A 25,227-nucleotide genomic window follows, 5' to 3' on the forward strand; every position below is an offset into this window, starting at 1 on the left:
AGAACATAAGAAATAGGAGCAGGAGCAGGCCATCCAGCCCTTCGAGCCTGCCCCGCCATTCACTGAAGAACATTGGACGACACCTCCAGCAACAGATCATCTTAGCAAGGAAAATCAGAGAATGAAATTAGAGCATATGAGGATATGATACAGTCTAACTGCAGTCCAGGACATGTACTGGTGAACTTACCAAACAGAGAGGAATCCGAAGCATCGCTACTTGGCAACCCACACACAGAATCAGTCGAGGTTGAACATTGCGAATCTAAATAGAAAATTACACAACATCCTACTGAACTGCACAAACTACCTTCCACCCGTTTATCCATCTACAATCAGCTTCCCTAACCAGGCTCTGACATTCTGATGCAGTGTCAATGGGACTGGGAATGGGATCTAATAACACCGAGACTCTGCGTCACTGATGCCTTTAGCAGAAATTCTGGATGGGTGGAGATTGGGTGAGAATGAATGTTTGAATCACTTGCCTGCCACTAAGGTGGGGCTTGGGGCAGAGAGAGTTTACTGACCTGGGAAACTCTGAGAAAACTTTGGAGAAACTTGCTTAATCCAGCTGTTAGTGGCAGTGAGGCCCTGGAGACCAAAATAAAAACCAAATCCAGGTGTTTGATCGTCAGGGAGGATTATTGGTTTTAAAGGTGCTCCACATCTCAACGAGATGTTCCAGGTTCAAACTGCACCTTTTGCTGTCTCTCCCCTGCACTGGGATGATGGTGCTTTGACCTTATGGCTGGTGAATGGGATCCTTCTGCCCCAGATCCTGATCCCTGTAGTTTGTGACAAGTCTGGGTCTCCTCACACTTGCCCCATTTTCACCAGATCACAGAGGGCATTGGTCAGAAATACAGAGCTGGGTAACGTTCTCGGTAACTGAGTGTGAATAACGTTCTGAGTAACTAGAATTGTGAATACGCAGGGATCCTGAACAATGCTGGATCAAATCCTTTAGCAAAAGCCCGGCCATTTACCAGCTCTATGATTGCAAGCTGAATGGAATCAACCTGTTTAGAACATGGAGAGCAACACAATCACTGCACAATACACAGCAGCCATAATCACCATGCAACATGAGACTTGAATGATTGGATCAATGACTGGATTTCTGAAAAAGGAGAGAAATCCTTTGGTAATAAGGATTTCAGCTTCTAAAATAGGGCAGTAAAAACCATCCTTTAGAAAATTTATCTAATGTATCCACAGGACTCTTAAATCGGCCTCGCAGGTGGAGGAGGTGGTCAGGAAGGCGTATGGTGTACTGGCCTTCATTAATCGAGGGATTGAGTTTAGGAGTCGGGAGGTAATGCTGCAACTTTATAAGACCCTTGTCAGGCCTCATTTGGAGTACTGTGCGCAGTTCTGGTCGCCTCACTATAGGAAGGACGTATAAGCTATTGAAAGGGTGCAGAGGAGATTTACCAGGATGTTGCCTGGACTGGGAGGCATGCCTTATGAAGTTAGGTTGAGGGAGCTGGGTCTCTTTTCCCTGGAGAGACGAAGGTTGAGAGGCGACCTGATAGAGGTTTATAAAATGTTGAGAGGAATAGATAGGGTGGATTCTCAGAGGCTATTTCCCCGGGTTGAAATGGTCGCTACGAGAGGGCACAGATTGAAGGTGCGGGGAGGCAAGTACAGAAGTGATGTTAGGGGTAAGTTTTTCACTCAGAGGGTGGTGAGTGAATGGAATCGGCTGCCGTCAGTGGTGGTGGAGGCGAACTCGCTGGGGTCTTTTAAAAGACTTCTGGATGAGTATATGGGGTTTAATGGGATTGGGGGTTATAGATAGGTCTATAGATTGGTAGGTGTTGATGTGATTGGCGCAACTCGTGGGCCGAAGGGCCTGTTTGTGCTGTAGTGTTCTATGTTCTATGTTCTATGTATATTGGTGTTTGGTGGTTATGAGGAATGTTTGGAGCTTGGGTACATATCTGCTCCTCACTGATCTAGCTGCTTTCATTCCCCTACATTTTCCTAACACATAAAGAAATTGGGGCAGCATGATGGCACAGTGGTTATCACTGATGCCTCACAGTGCCAGGGACCCAGGTTTGATTCCTGGCTTGGGTCACTGCCTGTGTGGAGTCTGCACATTCTCCCCATGTCTGCATGGGTTTCCTCCAGATGCTCTTGTTTCCTCCCACAGTCCAAAGATGTGCTGGTTAGGTGCATTGGACATGCTAAATTCTCCCTCAGTGTACCTGAACAGGCACTGGAGCGTGGCGACTAGGGGATTTTCACAGTAACTTCATTGCAGTGTTAATATAAAAACCTACTTGTGACTAATAAATAAACTTTAACTTTTAAATAAACATTATGTCCTCCCCAAAAACATACAAACTAATTCTCTAACACCACCAGTTTTGCCACAGATAATGCATTTATAATGCAATGTAGAAAGGTTGGCCTTCAAGGAGCGATGGGTTAGCTACAGGCTTCCATTCACAGTAATTAGATATAGATCCAGCCCACCCTAATCCAGGTAGGTGTCTGGACATTCCACATTGCTGGAAGGGCCACAGGAGATTAAATATCCCACAATTTCAGAGATTCACAGTTCTCCAAGTGTCCCTGGAGTTCCATGCCAGTTTATAGGAGGCAGGAATCCACAGCAGATAACTGGACCTACAAATGACACCAGTAGTTGAAGAGGTAAAGCCAAATGAAGCAGATCTCATCTCTAATTGGAGATGAAGGGCAGGAAAGTAAATGAGAAGATGCTGGTGTTTAGATGTTGTTTACAATGTGCTACACTGGCTACAACAGAAACCTACCATCAGTTTCAGAAACATCTTCTGGTTTTTCAGGCTTGCTGACATCATCAGCTGCTGCAGGGCCTATTGTGGTTTAAAATGAAAGATTTAAAATTCTACTGAAACAGCTTAGTCTGCTAGAGAATCAGGGTTATGAGGAACTACAAAAAGTTGTGAATGTAGCCCAATCCATCACGCAAACCAGCCTCCCATCCATTGACTCTGTCTACACTTCCCACTGCCTCAGCAAAGCAGCCAGTATAATTAAGGATCCCCTCGCACCCCGCACATTCTCTCTTCCACCTTCTTCCATCGGAAAAAAGATACAAAGGTCTGAGGTCACGTACCGACCGACTCAAGAACAGCTTCTTCCCTGCTGCTGTCAGACTTTTGAATGGACCTACCTCACATTAAGCTGATCTTTCTCTACACCCTCGCTGTGACTGTAACACTACATTCTGCACTCTCTCGTTTCCTTCTCTATGAATGGTATGCTTTGTCTGTACACCGTGCACGAAACAATACTTTTCACTGTATGTTAATATGTGTGACAATAAATCAAATCAAAAGAAAAACTGACAATTCCTTATTTCTAAAGCTCCTATCTGTAAATCTCTGAATCAAATCCCAAAGTGCGCTTGTAAATCCCTTTGTAAACTGAACTTTCTTCCTTCATCAACACCCAAGTCTTTGAACCCTAAGTGATGTACCCTATTTATAGTTAATGTTTCCGGGGGGTAGCTCTATGCTCCACACAAGTTTTCTCTTCCTCAACTTCACCTCACCCCATAAACACATTCTTCTCTTTTTCTCTCTGTTGTTCACTAATATCTGCAAAAATTCATCCATCCTATTAGTTTCTACCACTCCTTCAAATGCCTTCCACATTCCTGACACTCCCTGAGTAACGAACACAAGAACCGGAGGAGATTATTTAGTTCCTCATTCAATGGGACCACGGCTGTTATGCAAACTAAGTTCATAGACCCTCCTTCAGCCCATACCTCTTAATATATCTGGTTAACAAAATCTATCCAATTCAGATTTAAAATTAACCCTTAATCTCGCACCAATTGCCATTTAAGCAAAAGCTTTCACACCTTTTGTGTGTTGAACTGTTTCCAAATGTCGCTCCTGAAAAGTTTCCCTCTAATTTTTAGACTCTGCCCCCTCGTCCTGGACTATTCAACTGGCAGAAATAATAACTTCCCTTTATCTATTCTAAGACATTTCTATTGAATGCTTCATTGGATTTTAAACACTAGGCTGGATATTCTGATCTGACCCCCCCCACCCAATCCCCAACTTCCCCCTCCCCCACCACCCCCACCACCCCCGCCACCCCCGCCACCCCCACCATCCCCACCACCCTCCCAGCCTTAGTTTCCAAGGAATAATTAGCTACATTATTCATTCTATCAAAGTGTACCACCTCACACTTAGGTATACTAGAATTTACTTGGCAATAACACAAACATCCTGCAAGTTTGCTAATATCGCTGGCATTGTTATGCTGTCGCACAATTTGATGTCATCTTCCAGTTTTGGTAAGCTTTCTATGGAGGAGAGTTCTGAGGAAAGGGTGACTCCCTGCAGGCACTCCCCTTTCCTCTGTCCCTTGATCAGACACCAATTGCCTGTGAACGTGGGACTCTCCTCGGGAACCCGGAAGCTAACTTTGACAGGGTTTGCCTTTTATTTGGAGACTGCTCTGCTGGCGGCAGGTTGAGTTCCAATGGGACTGGATTGAAGTCCTGAAGTTGGTACTAATTGCCCATTACAAAGGGCACTGAGCAACTGTGTCACCTGCCCAGGCACTCCATCCACAATCACAGGGCAGATGCTGCAATGAAGCACAAGTCAGGGGCTACTGAACCCAGCACGCAATCTGTGCCCTAACCCCAAGCCCTTATGCACCATTGCTCTATTCAGGCACCCTGCCAACTTCTAGGCTTTGTGCCCAATTGTCCAGGGGGCAGGAACTCCAACGTACTTTCCTCCCTCAGTCACCTGGCATTGTGTTGTCATTCTCTGATGGAGCGCAAAAAATATGGATGAATTCCAGCACATTTCACATGTATTCACTCGTGCAAACATGGTCTGCTGTTAGAGTGAAAGCTGGTGGATGGGTTTGAGAAGGACAGGAAGATTCTTTCATCATCAAGAATTTGGATTGAAAACAAAATGAGAATCTGATGTAGTTGATGTGTTCCGACAGTTGGATCATGGTTCAGTTAGTTTAAATAGGTTGTTGTGCTGGAGAGGGGAGATTCATTGTGAGCTGTCCCCAGCACATCCTCTAATTTCATCTCTTACGACTGTTCTGCGCTTCTAAAACTGAATTATACTCTATCCTGCACCCTATCCTTTTCCCCAATGGACTTTATGAATGGTATGTTTTGCCTGTATAGTGCATAAGAAACAGTATGTATCCCATACATGTGACAATAACAAATCAAATCCAGTGTTGGTTGTTCTCTGAACCTACCCTGCTTTGCTCTCTTTCTAGCTGGACGACTTACACGAGTCGATCGAGGAACCTTTTGATCAGTAGATACCTGGGATTCTACATGTAAATACAGCAGGTCACAGAAAATCTATTCAACGGTAGGACTATACTTGATCATTTTTTTTTCTAATTTTTCCTTAGTTAAAGGAACTCTTGCTGAGGTAGAGTTCCAAAGTATCAGGCACCTTCCTACTTCAACCCACCCTGGCTCCCTTACACATGAGCACAGAAACAAATGTCAGTCTGCACTTTGAAGGTGAGGTGGGAATTTGTGCCATTAGTGGACGATATGGAAAAAAAATCAAAGAGAGAAAGGAGGGACTAACATTTGAGATGGAAATCTATCATCGTCTCTTCAAAGACGTAATCCGATTAGCTGAGTGTTTTCCAGCAATATCTGTTGTTACACATTTTCACACATGTAGCACTTTCTTTGGAAATATATTTCCCCAGTTTTGAATAAAGCAGACAAACAGATGCACCCACCCATGGTACAGTAAAAGCAGAACCTCCCTTGTTGTGCCCACATGCGTAGATGCTCCTTCAATATATTCACACACAAACAAACTCTGTGATAAAATTACACATTCTCATTTCTATAACCTCACATACAGTTCCTGCCTCACTGTATCACAAACTCAGTTCCACTGTATCACCTGTCAGGAAGGAGTTCTCCCCCTCTCCCTGTGTCTGTGACCGTCAGTGGACACTTCAAATGAATTTTCAGAAATACAGACTAGTTGATACACACGGAGCTGCAAGAGGCAAAACACAATGCAACCTTTCTGTGCAAATAGTTTTTAGACAGCAGCAAGAGCAGACTATCAAATAAAAGAGTAATTAAATGAAGAGGATGCCCCAGAGTGAACTGTATAATTGCACAGTGCCAGGCTGCCAGCGTTTCACTCATGGGGCAATTCACCTGAGGATTAGTTGTGGAAAATATTACTTCATCTGATGCTCCATTCACCTGATATCCAGGTGTGTGTGTGTGTGTGTATGTGTGTGTGTGTGTGTGTACTGTATGTGTGTGTCTATGTGTGTGTGTGTGTCTGTGTGTGTGTGTCTATGTGTGTGTGTGTGTCTGTGTGTGTGTATGTATACTGTATGTGTGTGTCTATGTGTGTGTGTGTGTGTATACTGTATGTGTGTGTGTATGTGTATGTATGTGTGTATGTGTGTGTGTATACTGTATGTATGTGTGTGTGTGTATGTGTATACTGTGCTGGGCTCACTTTTGTACAGTAACCAGGAGCAGAATCCCTTTCCCTCATTCCACCAGCCCAATGTTAGCACGCTGCAGGATTGGGAACTGCCAGCTATAATCTCCAAATATCAATCATTAAATTTCTGGACACTTGCATAGCGGCACGGTGGCACGGTGGGTTAGCACTGCCATCTTACAGCACTAGAGACCTGGATTCGATTCCCTGCTTCGGTCACTGTCTATGCAGAGGCTGCACATTCTCCCCATGTCTGCGTGGGTTTCCTCCGGGTGCTCCAGTTTCCTCCCACACTCCAAAAGACGTGTTGGTTAGGGTGCATTGGCCTTGCTAAATTCTCCAAACCGGCGCCAGAGCGTGGCGACCAGGGGATTTTCACAGTAACTTCATTGGAGTGTTGTGTAAGTCTACTTGTAACTAATAAATAAACTTTAAAAAAAGCCTGCTGTGGGTAATCCAGCAAAAAGAGAGGGTAATTCTCAAAATGAGCATCTTATTTTTCGATAAAAGTCTTGGTGATTGTGTCTGACTGGCCCAGACAATTTGAGGCTCTTTGGGCATTCCTGTGGGAAAATGTGCAACCTGGATTAGAGATTCAGGAATAGACCGGAGTTAGGAAGAGCAGAGGAGGGTGAGTGCTGGTATAACTGCAATCCGGCAGTCAAGCCAACACTGTACTAACTAAACAACCTACCATGAGGCGCCGTATCAGAAGCCTGACCGCTCTCAGATGAATAAAGGCCACAGACAGAATCTGACGAACTGTATTCTGCTGTAATTTCAAAATGAAAGATTTAACTAATAGCTTGTGAGCTACAATCCATCCGTTTATCAATCTCATAAATGATGCTATGAAATTCTGATTGGAGCAAAGCTGTACAGGGGGCGGGGTTGGCTAGACTTGCTTCCACTCTGATGGTTGGAGGGAGTTGGAAGGAGCTCAATCTCCCAACAGCCCACCTTCACCATGATGGCCGTGGGTATCTGGATAGACACCTCGGCATTCTGAGCACAGTCACCTGAGCAGGTTTGAGGGAACCTACCTCACCCACTGAGGGCTTCAGCGAGTGGCACTGAGACTCCCTGTCCCGGCTCCTCATAACTGATCCCCGGGGAGATCTGTGAGGATCAATTATTTCTAAAAATGCTCTACCGAGAGGAGCTGAAGGCTCTGGGTAATTCATTATCAATTTCTTTCTAAAGCTGATATCTCTGATGGTAAAACTAGCTCCAACCCCACTTACACCTTGAACCAAATCCAGATGTAGATGGAATGGAACCCCCCACCCCCCGTTTACAATGTAAGCAACACAGCTGTCACTGAAACTTAGGCACAGATTTAATTCCCACCCTCACAAACCACTCAACAACTGGGTGAGTACAGATGCCCGTTCACAGGGGGTGGGACTCCTTTTTATTCTTTCACGAGATGTAGAGGTTGCTGGAAAGGCCAGCATTTGTTGTCCATCCAATCCAATTTCCCCCCTGAGTGGAATGAGGATGTTTTGGTGGCAAGTGAAGAGCAGGTTGATCACTGGTCTTTGATGTGGAGTGGGGCCTCTCCAACAGTATAACCAACTGGCTTGCTCCAATGGACTGAGAGATGCTTATGGTCCTTTGTGGACTATAGCCAATGACCAGTGAAGAGCCCATGACCCAGTGTGGGATCGGGACATTCAGAATTATGGAAAAAGGGAGGAAGATTTTCAGCAATGGAGGTATTTTGGTATCAACTAGAACAAGAGCCAAAACCTTACCGAACATAGTGGTAGAATCCATGTTTGGCTTCCTAGAGTGTTTGATAATGAAGGGAATGTATGTGTAAACTCCTCATTTATACCCAGCTGCTCCAATTTCACTGACTATTCCGAACATAAAGAACTCTCTGATTCCACCAGGAATACTGACTAATTCTGCTCCTTCATCAGTTTTGCCACAGCTGCCAATTAAAACAATGGAGCAAGATGGGACTTCAGAGGTGATGAATCAACCCTAACCTTTCCTTTAAACCCAACCAGCAAAAGTCTGTTGTCCAAAGTCAGTGTGGCCAGGACAATATCTATCTTACAGAATCCTTTCTTATGTTTAACAGGACAGTGTCGAGGGAGCTTTACTCTGTATCTAACCCTGTGCTGTACCTGTCCTGGGAGTGTTTGATGGGGGACAGTGTAGAGGGAGCTTTACTCTGTATCTAACCTCGTGTTGTACCTGTCCTGGGAGTGTTTGATGGGGGACAGTGTAGAGGGAGCTTTACTCTGTATCTAACCTCGTGCTGTACCTGTCCTGGGAGTGTTTGATGGGGACAGTGTAGAGGGAGCTTTACTCTGTATCTAACCTCGTGCTGTACCTGTCCTGGGAGTGTTTGATGGGGGACAGTGTAGAGGGAGCTTTACTCTGTATCTAACCTCGTGCTGTACCTGTCCTGGGAGTGTTTGATGGGGGACAGTGTAGAGGGAGCTTTACTCTGTATCTAACCTCGTGCTGTACCTGTCCTGGGAGTGTTTGATGGGGGACAGTGTAGAGGGAGCTTTACTCTGTATCTAACCCCGTGCTGTACCTGTCCTGGGAGTGTTTGATGGGGACAGTGTAGAGGGAGCTTTACTCTGTATCTAACCTCGTGCTGTACCTGTCCTGGGAGTGTTTGATGGGGACAGTGTAGAGGGAGCTTTACTCTGTATCTAACCCCGTGCTGTACCTGTCCTGGGAGTGTTTGATGGGGACAGTGTGGAGGGAGCTTTACTCTGTATCTAACCCAGTGCTGTACCTGTCCTGGGAGTGTTTGATGGGGGGACAGTGTAGAGGGAGCTTTACTCTGTATCTAACCCCGTGCTGTACCTGTCCTGGGAGTGTTTGATGGGGGACAGTGTAGAGGGAGCTTTACTCTGTATCTAACCCCGTGCTGTACCTGTCCTGGGAGTGTTTGATGGGGGACAGTGTAGAGGGAGCTTTACTCTGTATCTAACCCCGTGCTGTACCTGTCCTGGGAGTGTTTGATGGGGACAGTGTAGAGGGAGCTTTACTCTGTATCTAACCCCGTGCTGTACCTGTCCTGGGAGTGTTTGATGGGGACAGTGTAGAGGGAGCTTTACTCTGTATCTACACCTGAGTTGTACCTGTCCTGGGATATGATGGAAAGTACGCATTCACCTGATGAAGGAGCAGTGTTTTGATCGCTCGTGATTCCAAGTAAACCTGTTGGACTTTATCCTGTGAGACTTCTTACTATATCTAACCTTGATGAAACTCAATCAGAATTCTATCAGACAAATCTGTTTTTATATTCTTTCAGATATTTTGTAGAAAATTCTTGAGTTTGTATTTTAATGGATAAATAATAGATGTGGAAACTCAGGGAGAATTCTCTTGGAGAGAAATTGGGATAAGATTTCAAATCTGATGTCAGATTGAGGAAAGGGCAGGTGATGCTGTGATTTGGTATAACTACACACCATAGTATGATAATGGTGTTGTACAGTACTGGCTACATGAGAACCTACCCTCAGAGCAGGATTCCTCGCCCTCTATTTCCTCTCCGGAGCCTAGTGCAGGAAAACAATCAGTTAAACAATTATCTTCCGTCATGTGAGCTTCACCTTGATAGTTTATGAAAATTCTCAGTGAGTCAGTGGCTGTGCTTGGTACAATATTCTGACTCATGTCTTTGAGATGCTGCTACCTTCTCATCTATTGATTGGATTCTGTGTCGGGATGACTCATAACTTATGCTTTAATCAGGAGATCCGAGGATGACATTGTTTTCAGAAGTTACATGAATTGACAGTTAATTTTACCTCGTCTGGCTTATCTTACACTCATTTGCTGGACCTATTTGACCCTGTTTCAACCCCCCCCCCCCACATCATTACCCCCACCCCCGACCCCCACTCTCCGACCACTCTCACTACCTTAACTGAGAATCCGTTTATGATTGCAGATTGAGTGCGGCCGTTACACTTTGTTGTCACACCTCCTGCACTTGTTTAACTCAGTGCAGACAGACAGACAGCTGAAGCATCACGCCAATAAATACATTAAAACACAGCAGCTGGACAGTGTAATGCTGGGGCTGTTACAGTAAATGATAGTCAGGCAACGCGAGGTTGTGATTGAAAACTCCCCCCAAGCAGGAAAGCTTACTTGTGTGAAGGACGGTTGTGAGAATGGATGGCAGTGCCTGGGCAGTCTCTTGGAGTTTACTGACCATCTTGACTAAGGTGTTAGGGGAGGGCCAACATGAACCAGACTGAGCCACTGGCCTTGGGAAGGAAGGGCAGGGAGAAGGTGTGAAACAAGGGTAAGGAAGTGGGATGAATTGCAGTATGTAGTGAGCCACACTTCATTCAAACACATTGACCAAGTTTGAACATAATTGTTATAGAGCTTGTTGAAAAATATGCTTTCTGAAGTAGTTTTGTTTGGTCTGATCAGCTTCTACCCTCATCCTGTGAAACAACTCATACTTTGTACCAATACCCTCCAGCTCCAATTACATAAACAAACCCCAACCCACAGACTTCCTGGTGGTATCATGTAACCATTTCCACTTTTGCTGATCCAGCCATTTAAAGTTAGTGGATCCAATATTAGACACGGTGACTCAGAATGAAATATAAAGAGAGAAGTTAGAAAACCACAATGTCACTGCTATTCCCATTCCAGAGAAGCAGGAATGGAGCTTTGGAGACGCAATAGTATAAATGACACAAACGGGAAGCTAGGATGCTGATTCAGATGAGAAGGGCAGATCAGTGAATGAAACAGATAACCTACGGGCAGAGAGAACCTCAGAACGTCCTGGCGAGGGGTGAGGGTGGGGGTGACCAGCTGGAGGGAGAGTGAACAATGTCCTGGCTGGAAGATGGGCTGTATAGTATCCTGGTTACCTACCCTTAGGGCGGAGGGCAGGTTCAGCGAGACCTTCAGGTTTCTGAGTAACCTCCTCAGTTGCGAAAGCTGCAGCAGGAAGATAGCAGGTTACAGAAATTCCACTCGGTTATATAACTTGTATCATTTTCCCTTCAGGATTGCTTTGGCCCAAGGGCAGTCGACACTAACACAGACTGCACTCTGGGAAACCAGAGACAGGATCTTTCACAATGGTGAAAGTAACTTAACTGGACATGGAGTCAGGAAGAAACAAGGTGCTATCCCTAACTCCACTCTGACAACTTTCCCAATTGCTATTGCTCTAACCTCCGCAGTTTCTTCACCCCAACCATCCTGACTGGATCAGATTGTTCTCCATTAGGCTGGGAAGCTGTACAGGCGCCATCACAACGTAGTGCAAGGTTCCCAGCACACCTCAGGAACCTGGTCCAATAGGTGGTTGACTCACTTAGACCAGGATGCCTCTGGATTAATGCCTGTTCTGTGTTGAACGATTGGATCTCAGTGAAGTTGGTGATAGGATCCCATGACTGTGTTTGGCTCCTTTGACTATGAGAGGAATAAACTTACCAAAGTTGCTCATTCTGCTCACCATCCAGTGAAGTACATTGGATGGTGACAGCATTCGGCTCAGGTTTGACACAGAGAGGCACATCCATCAATCATTACTGACATGTCTGTAATGGTTCTAGTGGCTGAGGTAATGGGATAACAACAGCCCATATGAACCATACTTCACCAGACTGTCCATTAGAACTCAAGGCAGGGATGTAACTGAGTGGATGTGCGTGTTGCAGTGTATTTGTTGCTAACAGTTTACTACACTAGAAACCTACCAGCACGTTTATGTTTTCTAGTCTTGACACGATCAACAGCCGTCGAACTAACTACAGGTAAAATTGAGAGGTTAAAAGTTGCTAATTATCGTTAGAGAGAATTAATATAGAATTTATACAGAAACAAGCTAATCAGACTGATAGGTCTGTGCCAGTATTTATGCTCCAAACCAGCTTGGCTCCACTGCATCTCACCCCACCAATATTTCCCCTATTTCTTTCTGCTCCATCTACTCATCCAACTTTCCTTTAGAAGGATTTACTTCAACTATTCCATTTGGCAGCAAGTTCCACCTTCTCAATGCTCACTGCGTCAGAAGTACATCTCCAAGGCAAAAAGTCAGAAATACTCTCCGCTTGTCTGGAGGAGTGCAGCTCAAACAATAACAAGGAATTAAACACCATCCAGAACAAAGCGGCCCACTTAATCAGAACTCCACCTTCAGGATTCACTCCACCACCAGCACAGGGTAGCTACAGTGTGTACCACCTACAAGATACATCACAGCAGATCATCAAGCGTCCTTCCAAACTTAGTACTTCCACCACACAGAGCAAGTCTAAACACCACAAGCGCCAGGTTTCTCTCTAGGTCATTCACCATCCTGAAATGGAATTATATTGTACTTTCACTATTGCTAGGTCCAATGCCTACAACTCCCCTCCAAGAAGCACTGTGGATGTACCTACACTGTACAGACTGCAGCAGTTCGAGAAGGCACTTCACCACCACATTCTCAAAAACAGTTTGGATGGCACAGTGATACAGTGCTTAGCACTGCTGCCTCACAGTGTCAGGGACCTAGGTTCAATTCCTGGCTTGGGCCACTGTCTGTGTGAGTTTGCACATTCTATCAGCGTCTGTGTGTGTTTCCACCAGGTGCTCCGGTTTCTTCCCACAGTCCGAAAGACTGTTTAGGTGAATTGACCATGTTAAATTGACCCGTAGTGTTTCAGGATGTGTAGGTTAGAGGGAATAGCAGGGTGGACTGACGGTGATAGGGCCTGGGTGGGATTGTTGTCCAAATGGGCTCCTTCTGCACTGTGGGGTTTCTATGATTTCTATGAATTAGGGATGGGAAATAAACACTAACTTCACCAACAACATCCACACCCTATGATTAATTATAAAAAATATTTCCCTTGAAATCGTTATTTTATTATCTTTTATTTATGGCTCTAATTTTGGTCTCTGCCCAAATGAAAACTTTTTTCTACATCCACCCTCACAGAATCCCTACAGAGCAGAAAGAGGCCATTCGGCCCATTGAGCTTGCACCGACAACAATCCCACCCAGGCCCTATCCCCATAACCCCATTTACCCTGCCAATCCCCTGACGCTAAGAGGCAATTTAACATGGCCAATCAACCTAACCTGCATATCTTCGGACTGTGGGAGGAGACTGGAGCACCTGGATGAAACCCATGAAGACATGGGGAGAATGTGCAAACTCCACACAGACAGTCACCCAAGGCTGGAATTGAACCTGAGTTCCTGGTGCTGTGGGGAAATAGTGCTAACCACAGTGCCACCGTGCTGCCCTCTAAAACCCCTTCATAATTTTAAAGACTTCTACTGGTCACCCCTCAGCTTTCTCTTTCCTGGAAGGAAAGAACTCCAGCATGTTTAGTCTTTCTAAAACTACTCAATCTGGTATTATACGTGAACATAGTTTTTGCATCTTCTCAAGTTTCTATATCCTTTTAATTAGGAAGTGAAAATCAGGAACACACGGTCCTTTGACCTACTCCAATATTCAGTAAGAATATTGCTGATCTGTGACTTCATTCCCAACCTATTCCCATGTTTTCTGATTCCCTTAGAGTCCAAAAATGTATCAAAATCTATTGATCTCATTTCTGAATAACTTTACAACTGGTCACCCAAAGCTCTTTGCAGGGGCAAACGTTGAAAATTCATAAGCCTCTGATGGAAGATTCCTTTCCTCATTTCTGTCCCCTTATCCTGAAGCTAATTTCAGTAATTCGGAGACAAGAAATGTGCACAGTAAGAGAGGTCAAAGCAATGTTCTGTGTACATTTAACACACCTTTCGACTCTTCTCTGGAAATGAACCCTAATGTCCTGTTTGCATTTTCCGCACCATTTTTATTTCATATTTTCAGCCTCATTATTAAAAAGCAAAAAGGTTCTGAGGAAGGACACCGAAATAAAAATCTCACATTTGTCTATAACATTGGCATCAGCAAATCCTAGACTTTGACCCTGTCCGGGCTGTGATCACAAATTCCTTGTTCTGATTAAATTCCGAGTCCTTGATCAACATTCAGTCCTTGAAAGCACAAGGAGCTAATGTACATTGCTTGCAGTTATAATTTTCAGAAGCTGGCTCTGTGGTTGGAATGTATTTTAGAGAAGCATTACAAAGTCACAAAACCACAAGGGCTGGAAGGTCTCAATGGAGAGATGATGATGCACAATGTAGTAAAACACGAAGTGTGATACTTTGACCTCACCTGCTTATTCTGCAAACTTTTGAGTGGATGGTGAAGAGACCTGTACTCATCAGATAAGTTCACCAGCCATCCAGCTATCAAACTGGGTTTACATTGGGTCATTTCTGCACCCGCTCCTTCATGCACCAAGACCACAGAGTTCAAATTTAGGTCACGGTTCATAATAATCTGAAAATTATGAACAGTTCACACACAAATTTTCAACTCCCCCAATGGGTGAAGACGCCTGCCCACAGCATTGGGTCATTATCCTAAACCTCAGTGCAGTTAACCAAAGACAGAGAGAGGGCGTGTTAATGAGAAACGCTGAGTAACTGAAATATCAAACTCCTCTGATCATCACTGAAGAGATACAACACCAAATGTGGTGACATATGAATTTGATACAGGTCATCCTCACTTGTTATACCAATAGCTTTAGTTCCATTAACATTTTACATCATACCTACCATTTATCAACAAGAACCCAATTTTAACACATATCTGTCGACATTTTCTTCACAACTGTGAATAAAAACATCATTAAGATGCCACACAGTGGGACTGCTGTTGTGATGTCAAATTAAAGCACATCAGCAGAGACAGTGCAGGGGTTACTTTACTCTCTCTAACCTGTGAGAACACTTGGTGTTGAAAAACACACAGAGCACTTTGTTGTTCATTTCTTAGCTCGATGAGCACAAAATACAAGTTCATGAAATAAAATAGTGGTGAGCTGAAAATTGTAATCTCATTTTTGTAAATAATTCTCAGACAGCAGGAATCAAGAGTTTCAAAAATACCAAGGAAATAGTCGGGGTGGAGACCTGTGGGGGAACCATTAATTGAGATTATGGACAAATAAATAGGAAATAATATAATAATTTTGATACCTTGAATTTCCTAAATTGCTTTTGTGCAATTATGATTCCTATTGTAGCAATTATTGCTACATGGCACATGACAATGGAAATAAAGCTTTTCAATTCCTATTGTACAGCAGACAACAAAGCGAAAGAGAGAATAGACGTGGTACAATGGCCTCCTGACAATGGTTACAGATACTGCTTACTAAATGTAGGCCCATAAAATGTGTGGTGTATGTCTTCCAGCGTGTGTGCGGCCAGATATAATCTGGTGTCTTACGTCTCAGTCTGTGGGATTTCTGTTTCTCTTGCAACTCCGCAGTCTCCTCTTGTTTCACCGTCTCATCCAGGGTAATCTGATTTTTGCTATCTTTCAGAGCCTGCAGTGGAACCAGTGCAGTGTTAATAATACTTATAGTTTACAAACAAAAACATGCCGCAGCATCTTAAACAGTTAGATTACCAGGCACAAAATAGTGACAATGCAGCAAGTCCCGGCACTATCTCTAGCTTTGTACCAGTTGATTGATGACAAGCAGAGCAGTGTTACAGTGATACAAGTGACTGCAGTGTCACACTGTCAGGTCAAAGAGAGAGAATGGCAAGAGCCTGGCAGCTGGTATAAAAACAAATCCAAAAGTCTTCTATCGATATATAAATAATAACAGGGTAACAAAAGGAGAGATGGGCCAATTAATAACAATAAGTACTAAAAATAGAATCTTTTCATTGCGGCTGATGTACCGAATGAGTACTTTGCCTCTGTCTTTACCAAGGAAGAAAATACTATCAACATCATAGCAAAATAGATGTTTGAGACTTTGGGTGGACTAAAAATGAATGGAAGTGAAAGTATAACTGTAAGGTTCATGGTGGGAGATATAGGAGAGATGTCCGAGGTAGATTCTTCACTTAGAGAGTGGTTGGGGTGTGGAATAGACTGCCTGCTGTGATAGTGGAGTCGGACACTTTAGGAACTTTCAAGCGGCTATTGGATGGGCACATGGAGCACACCAGAATGATAGGGAGTGGGAGAGCTTGATCTTGGGATTGGACATAGCTCGGCACAACATTGAGGGCCGAAGGGCCTGTACTGTGCTGTACTGTTCTATTAGAAAAGCTAATGGTACACAACGCTGGAGCACAGGTATTGTACACAAGAATACTGAGGGAACTGAAGGAGAAAACTAGAGAGACACAGGCCATAATATTCAATCCTTCTGAGATATGATGTGATAATGTGGAGATGCTGGCGTTGGATTGGGGTAAATACAGTGAGTGACTCACCTGATGAAGGAGCAGTGCTTTGAAAGCTAGTGGCTTTGAAATGTGAGGTGATAGATTTTGGTAGGAAGAGTGAAGAAGTCAATACAAAATAAAAGGGTGTAATTCTAAAGGAGAGAGCTGGGGATATGTGTATACAAATCTTTGGTAGGTTTGCGAACATGATTAAAAAGCTTTGTGGAATTCTGAGCTTTATAAATACAACTTTTGAACTTGACTTTTAAGGGGTATCTGGACAAATACATGAATAGGATTGAAAGAGAGGCATATGGTCCCCGAAAGAACATAAGAACATAAGAAATAGGAGCAGGAGTAGGCCATCTAGCCCTTCGAGCCTGCCCCGCCATTCAATAAGATCATGGCTGATCTGTCGTGGCTCAGTTCCACTTTCCCGCCCTCTCCCCATAACCCTTAATCCCCTCTCTTATCAAGAACCCATCAACCCGCTTCTTAAAAATATTTAGCGAGGCAGCCTCCACCACTTCAACGGGCAGAGAATTCCAGAGATTCACCACCCTTTGAGTGAAGAAGTTCCTCCTCAACTCCGTTCTAAACCGCCTCCCCTTTATCTTGAGGCTGTGCCCCCTAGTCCTACTGTCTTTTTTGAGCGGGAAGAGTCTCTCCACCTCTATCCTATCCATCCCATTCATCATCTTATACGTCTCAATGAGATCTCCCCTCATTCTTCTAAACTCTAACGAGTACAAGCCTAGTTTATTCAGCCTCTCCTCATAGCTCAATCCCCTCAACTCCGGTATCAGCCTAGTAAACCTCCTCTGCACTCCCTCCAGGGCCAAAATATCCTTGCGCAGGTGCGGCGCCCAAAACTGCACACAGTACTCCAGCTGCGGCCTCACCAATGCCCTATACAGCTGCAGCAAGACCTCCCTACTTTTATATTCAATCCCCCTCGCTATGAAGGCCAGCATCCCATTCGCCTTCCTGACCACCTGCTGCACCTGCAAGCTGGGTATTTGCGACTCATGCACAAGGACCCCAAGGTCCTTGTACCCGAAAGGGTAGGAGGTTTTAGTTCAGATGGGCAACATGGTCAGTGCAGGCTTGGAGGGCGGAAGGGTCTGTTTCTGTGCTGTAATTTTCTTTGTTTTTTGTAGAAGTACAGAGAATAAAAACAAGGAAGTTATGAACTTTCATGAAACACTGGTTTGGCCACAAATGCAATATTGTGTCCAATTCTGGACACCATAATTCAGGAGGGATGTGAAGGCAATAGAAAGAATGTAGAATAGAAAATATGAAACTAGTTACAGGAATGAGTAATTTATCAGTTACTCGTATAGTTTGGAGAAGCTGGTTGATTCTTCTTGGAGAGGAGAAGGTTGAGAGGAGATTTGATAAATCTTGAGGGATGCGTAGAGAGTGGATGGAGAGAAACTGTTTTTACACCTGGAGGGTCAAGAACCAGAGGACGCTGCTATAAGGTCAACCAACAGTGACATGAGGGAAATGTTTTTGCACAGTAAATGGTTAGGGTCTGGGTTAATGGGCTGACAGGGAGGCTGGGATAGGTTCAATTGCTGTTTTCAGAATGGAATTGGATAAGCGCTGTGAAAAGATTTGCAGAGCTACTGAGAAGGAGAATGAAGAGGATAAGAATGTAATAAATAAGAGTGGGAGTGGACCATTCGGCCCCTCAATACCATGCTGATCTTCTATCCCAATTCCATCTTTCTGCTGTATCTCCAATTCTTGTTAAATTTCTGCCATTTCTTTATTTCTCATGAGAATTTTTCCAGTCTCTCATTGGCTGGAAGGCACCATCATTTACTGCTGCTAAACCTTTTCTAAACAAAATACCCAAATTAATTTTCCTGTGGTTTCAGCCAAATTATTTTTTATAATTTTTAAAATTTCTTTCTAATATATTCTAATATTCTTTTTATCAATTTCTTAGTCATCTTTCTTTTTATTAAAAATCCTCCCAACCCCACTCAGCCTTATTTTTTTGGCAATATTATAAGGCCTTTATTTTAATCTTACTTTATTTTAAGTGGAATCGCATCCCCCCAGATTTTTATGCTTCAAGGGAATGATTCTGTACAGTGGATGTGGAGGGGGAGGAGGTTTCTTCAGAGCATTGCCACATCTGCATCATATGAGGGGACATGGAGACAGAATGGAATTCTGAAGTAGCTTAAAGCTAGCAACACGTACGAAGATTTTCAATGAAACATGAGAGATGGTGAGTTCTGCCCAGGGTTAACTGGTGTCTGCCAGTTTGTACAGGAAGAGAGCCTGGTTCCTTCCTGCTAGTGCTAAATCACCAGGCACTCATCATCTTTCTTATTGCTAAAACCACAGGAAAGGGACAAAAATAAGATAAACCGCACGGATTAAGCAGGAATCCTCACATTTGATATCGCCGCCTGTGCTGGCTCGTCATTCAGTAGCTTGGCTTTGCTCAATGCTTGTTCAAAGAATGTAACTGCAGTCTGAAGCTTGTTTTCCTTAACTGGAATAATAAAAAAGTTAATGTTACGGGCTGGGACAGATGGTGTGAATGTTCTTTTTATTATTTCCTTTTTCCTAACCTGAGATCGGGCGATGAAGCCTGTGTCCTCCCTGTTCAATCTGGGTGACCCAGTGCAACATCGCAGCTAAGCTCCTCCATATCCTGTGAGGATTCTTCCTCCAATATTCCCTCTGCTCTGTTATAAAGATTTCAGCTCCCCTGACATTGCACCAATGAGGGCAGGAACCCACTAGGGTCTGGTCCTAACTGTGTGTGCTAATGGAGCTTGAATGGAACATTGTTCACAGGGACATTCCAGGTAGTTTATATTCTACCCAACACAGAGGCTTGACGGCAAACCAAAATGTGATCAAGTGTACATGGTAGCCTTGGATGTGACGGTGAACCATTCACTATTTTATGTGAAATTTCACACCAGAATTCTGTGGATTCTAGCGCACACTCTTAGCTTCTCAGAGAGATAAGGTTCTGAAAGATCATTATAGGATACCATAGGCAGTGACTGCCTCATCTCCATGTTCATTCTTCCTGTGTGAATTTAGATTGATCCTGTTAGCAGGAAATCTAGGAGCAAACTCTCGCTTTTTACACTACTTTGTATCCACTTCGATATTTGGGATTTCTTCATTCAGTGCTCCAGGTTTGTTTGGAGGTGAAAGTTCTTGCAATAGTTGGCACAGTGACGCAATGGGTTAGCACTGCTGCTTCACAGTGTCAGGGACCCGGATTTGATTCCAACCTGTGTGGAGTTTGCAGGTTCTCCCCATATCTGCGTGGGTTTCCTCCGGGCATTCCGGTTTCCTCCCAAATCCAAAGGTATGCAGGTTAGGTGGATTTGACAGGCCCCTTATTGACCCAAAATATATAGGTTGGGGGATTAATGGGGCAATTACATGGGGTTACAGGGATAGGATGGAGTTGGCCCAGGTCACTTGCTGAGTTGGTGAAGACTCGATGGGCCAAATGGCCTCTGTCTGCACTGCAGAGATTCCATGAAGGTGTGGTTCAGTTTTTGTATAAAACTTTGGAAAATGGCAATGAAGGAAATTGACAACTGTTATTGGCCCAAATTGGATGAATCTGGGTGGATTTGGAATAGATTTGATCATGGAAAAGGCTTTACAGAATATTTCCTCTTACGTTCAGCTTGGGCCACAAGGACATTGGCGTTCATTGTCCACTCCTCATCTCCTGTCTTTTGCGCTGATGCCAAGGCTTTTAACCCATAATCCCGAGCTTCGATATTGTTGCCAAGCTCCAGGTGACAGCGGCCTATCTCATGGAACAGCCAAGTGCGCTCGAGGTGCGTTTTAGTTAAAGGCTCCTTCTCCGACCAACTGTTAAAATCCAAAATAAAATGATGGAGTTTCCCAAAAGCAGGAATTCTTAAAAGCAACAACAAGAACATTTAAATTTGATACAATGGACAACAGCATGGCTCAGTTGGCAGTTCCCAGTATTGATGTGGATATGCCGGCGTTGGACTGGGGTAAACTCAGTAAAAAGTCTGACAACACCAGGTTTAAGTCCAACTGATTTATTTGATAGTAAATTCACAAGCTTTCGGGGTTAGTCCCTTTGTCATTCACCTGACGAAGGGGGTAACCTCGAAAGCTAGTGAGTTTACTATCAAGTAAATTGGTTGGACTTAAACCTGGTGTTGTCAGACTTTTTACTGAGTTCCCAGTAATGCAGGGAGTCACGTCGACACCAACCAGCATGGGACAGTATCTACTGTGGAACCAGACAGGTGTTTTGGCATTTGGCTGCACAGAATAGAAAGATCCCAATTTTACCCTCTGTCTATCCTAGTCAGCTGACCTCAGTCAAGTAACTGGAGTGAGTGTCCAACTGGCTGAAGTTTCCCCTTCCTGTCTTGAGTCTCGATGCTGTGTGCTTTGCAGGTTCATCAATCCATCAGCCTTTGCATGCTCACCTGACATTCCTCGCAGACACAAGCTTTCTACTCATTAGATGGTAGAATTCAGGCTGATTTTGCCTCTTCTTATCCTAAATTGCTGAGGTTAATTATTGTATCTTTCCTACCAACTGGAGATCAGCTAATGAATCACAAAGTTGGGACTTCCCAGTGAATATGTTTAAGTACTGCATCAAACCATACACTTCCACTCTAGCACAATGCTTTAATCAATTTAGCCGCTAAAAACAATACAAATAGTCATTCAGTAATACAGGACTTGAAAATTGCTGAGAAAAGACACACATTGTCAAAATTTTTCATCTTGCACTCATCATGACAATTTGCAAGAATACCAAATGTAAAGTGAACAACAATTTACACTGCATGAGATCATATATCATATCAGCATTATACTGATGATTGGTTGGAAAGTGGACTATGATTGGTTGAAGACTTGTCATAGAAAATACACCAATTAACTGATGACTGACAGCCAACTGCCAATTTTTGTTTAAATTTAAACAAGGCTGACTCTGATTGGTTAAAGCATTGCCCTGGAAGATGAACCAGTAAATGGTTGTCACCTATTTTGTTTCATTGGAAAAGGCACAATGTGCGTACATGTTCTTTCTGTCTGCAAAGTACAGGGCCCTGTATGTTAATATGCTTAGCTTCTGCCACATGTAAATGAACGACAGTGTGAGCCAGACAGATTGTCTTAAGTTGGTTTTCAGTGTAATTCGTTGCACACTCAAGGTTGTTTAGCAAATGTCACACCTGTATCACTGCACTCCTGGGAAAGCAGCACCCCTGCTGTTCAGCTTTACATCTTAAATACAAGCTGAGGTATGTGGGGTACTCACAGCAATGCTCTCTGTTCCACCGTGAACAGAATCAAACCCATGATTAGGAAGGATTATACCAGAACTTCATTCCAATACAATATGTTGCAACTGTACAAATAGCTTCATAATTTGATACAGGATGCACTGCCCCAGAAGGAAAGTGTTCTATCTGTGGAGTTTCAGGTTGACACCTGCCAAAGCTCAGTGCCACACATCATACTCACGCTTCCACTGCCTTTGCGAATTCACCGATCCTGGCGTGTACCCTGCCAATATTGTCCAGAGCTCTTGATTTTGCTTCTAAGTTGTCACTGTTTTGAATTTTTGTAAAAAATGACGAAAAATTATTTATTTTTTAAACCATTTGTAAATTGTGCAGCATTACTAACAACAATTATATTGTGTCTTTCATGCAGTTAAACCTCTCCATGTACTTAATGGGTACACAAATTTGATTGGATTGATACTGAACCACAAGAGGAAGTATTAGGACAGATTAGCAGAACTTTGGACAAAGAGGTAGGTGTTTAAAGGAATTCCAGAGCTTGGGGCCCAGGCAGGTAATGTATGGCCACAAAAAGAGCAACAATTAAAATTAGGATGCTCCAGAGGCCAAAACTGAAGGAATGCAGAGATTATAGAATCATAAATTCCTACAGTGCAGAAGAAGGCTATTCAGTCCATCGAGTCTGCACTGATCACAATCCCACCCAAGCCCTATTCCTGTAACCCCACATATTTACCCTGCTAATCCCCTGGCACTAGGATCAATTTAGCATGGCCATGAACCCAACCTGCACATCTTTGGACTATGGAAGGAAACCGGAGCACCCGGAGGAAACCCACGCAGACATGAGGAGAATCTGTGAATTCCGCGCAGTGACCCAAGGCTGGAATTGCACCTGGGTCCCTGGCGCTCTGAGGCAGCAGTGTTAAACACTGTGCCACCCACAATCTTGGCAGGTTGTCAAAATAGGGAGGGGCAATGCCATGGAGAAGTTTGAAAACAAGTGTGAACAATGCTGAAATTCTCTCTTTAAAAAGAAACTTATTTTCTGTTCTTCCCCACTGAAGGATTCAGGCCCCACAGATATCCATTCTTCTCCGGCACCTCCATCAGCTGGTAGACACTGTGAGTCTAACCTGGATACTGAGACCCACCTTCCCTCACCCAACCCTCCCATTAAATACTTACAGACAGAGGACCCTGAATGGTAATCTGTACTATCGGATTATGTTCCCCCTTCTCTTAGTCAGGGTCCAGCAGTGTGCTGCTGCCTCATTTCCAGTCTAAGAAACTCACTGGCCCATGGCAGGAGCTGTGGGCTGTTGGATATAGATTTATTACAGAGGAGGACTGGTCCAACCCCCCAGTGCTGGCATTTCAAAATGGGCATTAATTGTGTATCAGTTTGTATTTAATTGTATTCGGGGGATGTGTTCACTTGTGCTCCTGTCCATAAGAGCAGCCTTTATCTGTGGTTAGGAGGCACACGTTGGCAATCTGTGAATAAATCCTGCAAATGTATCCAGATTAAACTCCAATTCTATCCTTCACTGCCTGGCCATCTGGAGTGTGGAAGTTGAAGAGCTTCCCCAGTGAATGGAAGTTACTCACTGCTTCGTTGCAATTTGTAGATCTTTCTGATGACTGGCCAGAGCTTCCTCAAATTCTCCAAGTTCCACCTGAGCGAGTCCAATGGTGTTATACAGATTTCCCAGGAATTCAGCCTTGTTGGGAACCTCTCTTTGGGACCATTCCTTCACAATTTCCACCAGCTCCGTGGCCTTACTCTTACACTCCGCAGCAAAGCCATCATTCAACACTGAGTAAACAGGAAACAGAAGTCACTCTGAGTGAACCCTGAGATATCATTCTTTCCACGCTAATCCTTCTCTGCCTCTGTTTCTCCTTTTCCCTCTCCCTATCACTCTCACTCTCACCTGGCAGCCTCACTCACCCCTGCAGCCATCGCCAGCTTTTAATTAGGAGCAGCAGATCTTCATTATCTTCTCCTCGGGGACCGAGAATTACTGCAAAGCCCTTACAGGTGTTTGATGGGGGACAGTGTAGAGGGAGCTTTAAGAACATAAGAACATAAGAAATAGGAGCAGGAGTAGGCCATCTAGCCCTTCGAGCCTGCCCCGCCATTCAATAAGATCATGGCTGATCTGTCGTGTCTCAGTTCCACATTCCCGCCCTCTCCCCATAACCCTTAATCCCCTCTCTTATCAAAAACCCATCAACCCGCGTCTTAAAAATATTTAGCGAGGCAGCCTCCACCACTTCAACAGGCAGAGAATTCCAGAGATTCACCACCCTTTGAGTGAAGAAGTTCCTCCTCAACTCCGTTCTAAACCGCCCCCCCTTTATCTGGAGGCTGTGCCCCCTAGTCCTGCTATCCTTTCTGAGCGGGAAGAGTCTCTCCACCTCTATCCTATCCATCCCATTCATCATCTTATACGTCTCAATGAGATCCCCCCTCATTCTTCTAAATTCTAACGAGTACAAGCCTAGTTTATTCAGCCTCTCCTCATAGCTCAACCCCCTCAACTCCGGTATCAGCCTAGTAAACCTCCTCTGCACTCCCTCCAAGGCCAAAATATCCTTGCGTAAGTACGGCGCCCAAAACTGCACACAGTACTCCAGCTGCGGCCTCACCAATGCCCTATACAGCTGCAGCAAGACCTCCCTACTTTTATATTCAATCCCCCTCGCTATGAAGGCCAGCATCCCATTCGCCTTCCTGACCACCTGCTGCACCTGCAAGCTGGGTTTTTGCGACTCATGCACAAGGACCCCGAGGTCCCTCTGCACTGTCGCCTGCTGCAGTTTTTCTCCACGTAAGTAATAATCCTTCCTACCATTATTCCTACCAAAGTGGACCACCTCGCACTTGCCAACATTAAATTCCATTTGCCAGTTCCTGGCCCATTCGCCCAGCCTATCTAGATCCTTCTGTAGACTCTGCACACCCTCCGCACAATTTGCCGTTCCACCAATCTTGGTGTCATCAGCAAATTTCGACACCATACACTCGGTTCCCTCCTCCAGATCATCTATATCAATGGTAAATAGCTGAGGCCCCAGCACCAACCCCTGGGGCACTCCACTAGTCACCATCCGCCAATCCGAA

General features: G+C 44.3%; 1 protein-coding gene across 1 annotated transcript in view; it reads right to left on the minus strand.

Annotated features, from left to right (window-relative positions):
• Positions 1–25,227, minus strand: part of odad4 (outer dynein arm docking complex subunit 4) — an 81,984-nt gene that overhangs the window by 34,498 nt on the left and 22,259 nt on the right. Inside the window, exons 7-14 of the mRNA XM_080213384.1 lie at positions 23,709–23,916; positions 22,315–22,401; positions 20,465–20,661; positions 19,203–19,303; positions 15,827–15,926; positions 5,129–5,334; positions 2,790–2,852; positions 934–1,022 (exon numbers count right to left, since the gene is read on the minus strand). Of these exons, the coding sequence (XP_080069510.1) occupies positions 934–1,022; positions 2,790–2,852; positions 5,129–5,334; positions 15,827–15,926; positions 19,203–19,303; positions 20,465–20,661; positions 22,315–22,401; positions 23,709–23,916 (1,051 nt within the window). The remainder of the gene's footprint in view (positions 1–933; positions 1,023–2,789; positions 2,853–5,128; positions 5,335–15,826; positions 15,927–19,202; positions 19,304–20,464; positions 20,662–22,314; positions 22,402–23,708; positions 23,917–25,227) is intronic.

This window comes from Carcharhinus amblyrhynchos, chromosome 27 (genome assembly GCF_965287045.1).
Source record: "Carcharhinus amblyrhynchos chromosome 27, sCarAmb.v2.hapA, whole genome shotgun sequence".
Taxonomy (NCBI): Eukaryota; Metazoa; Chordata; class Chondrichthyes; order Carcharhiniformes; family Carcharhinidae; genus Carcharhinus; species Carcharhinus amblyrhynchos.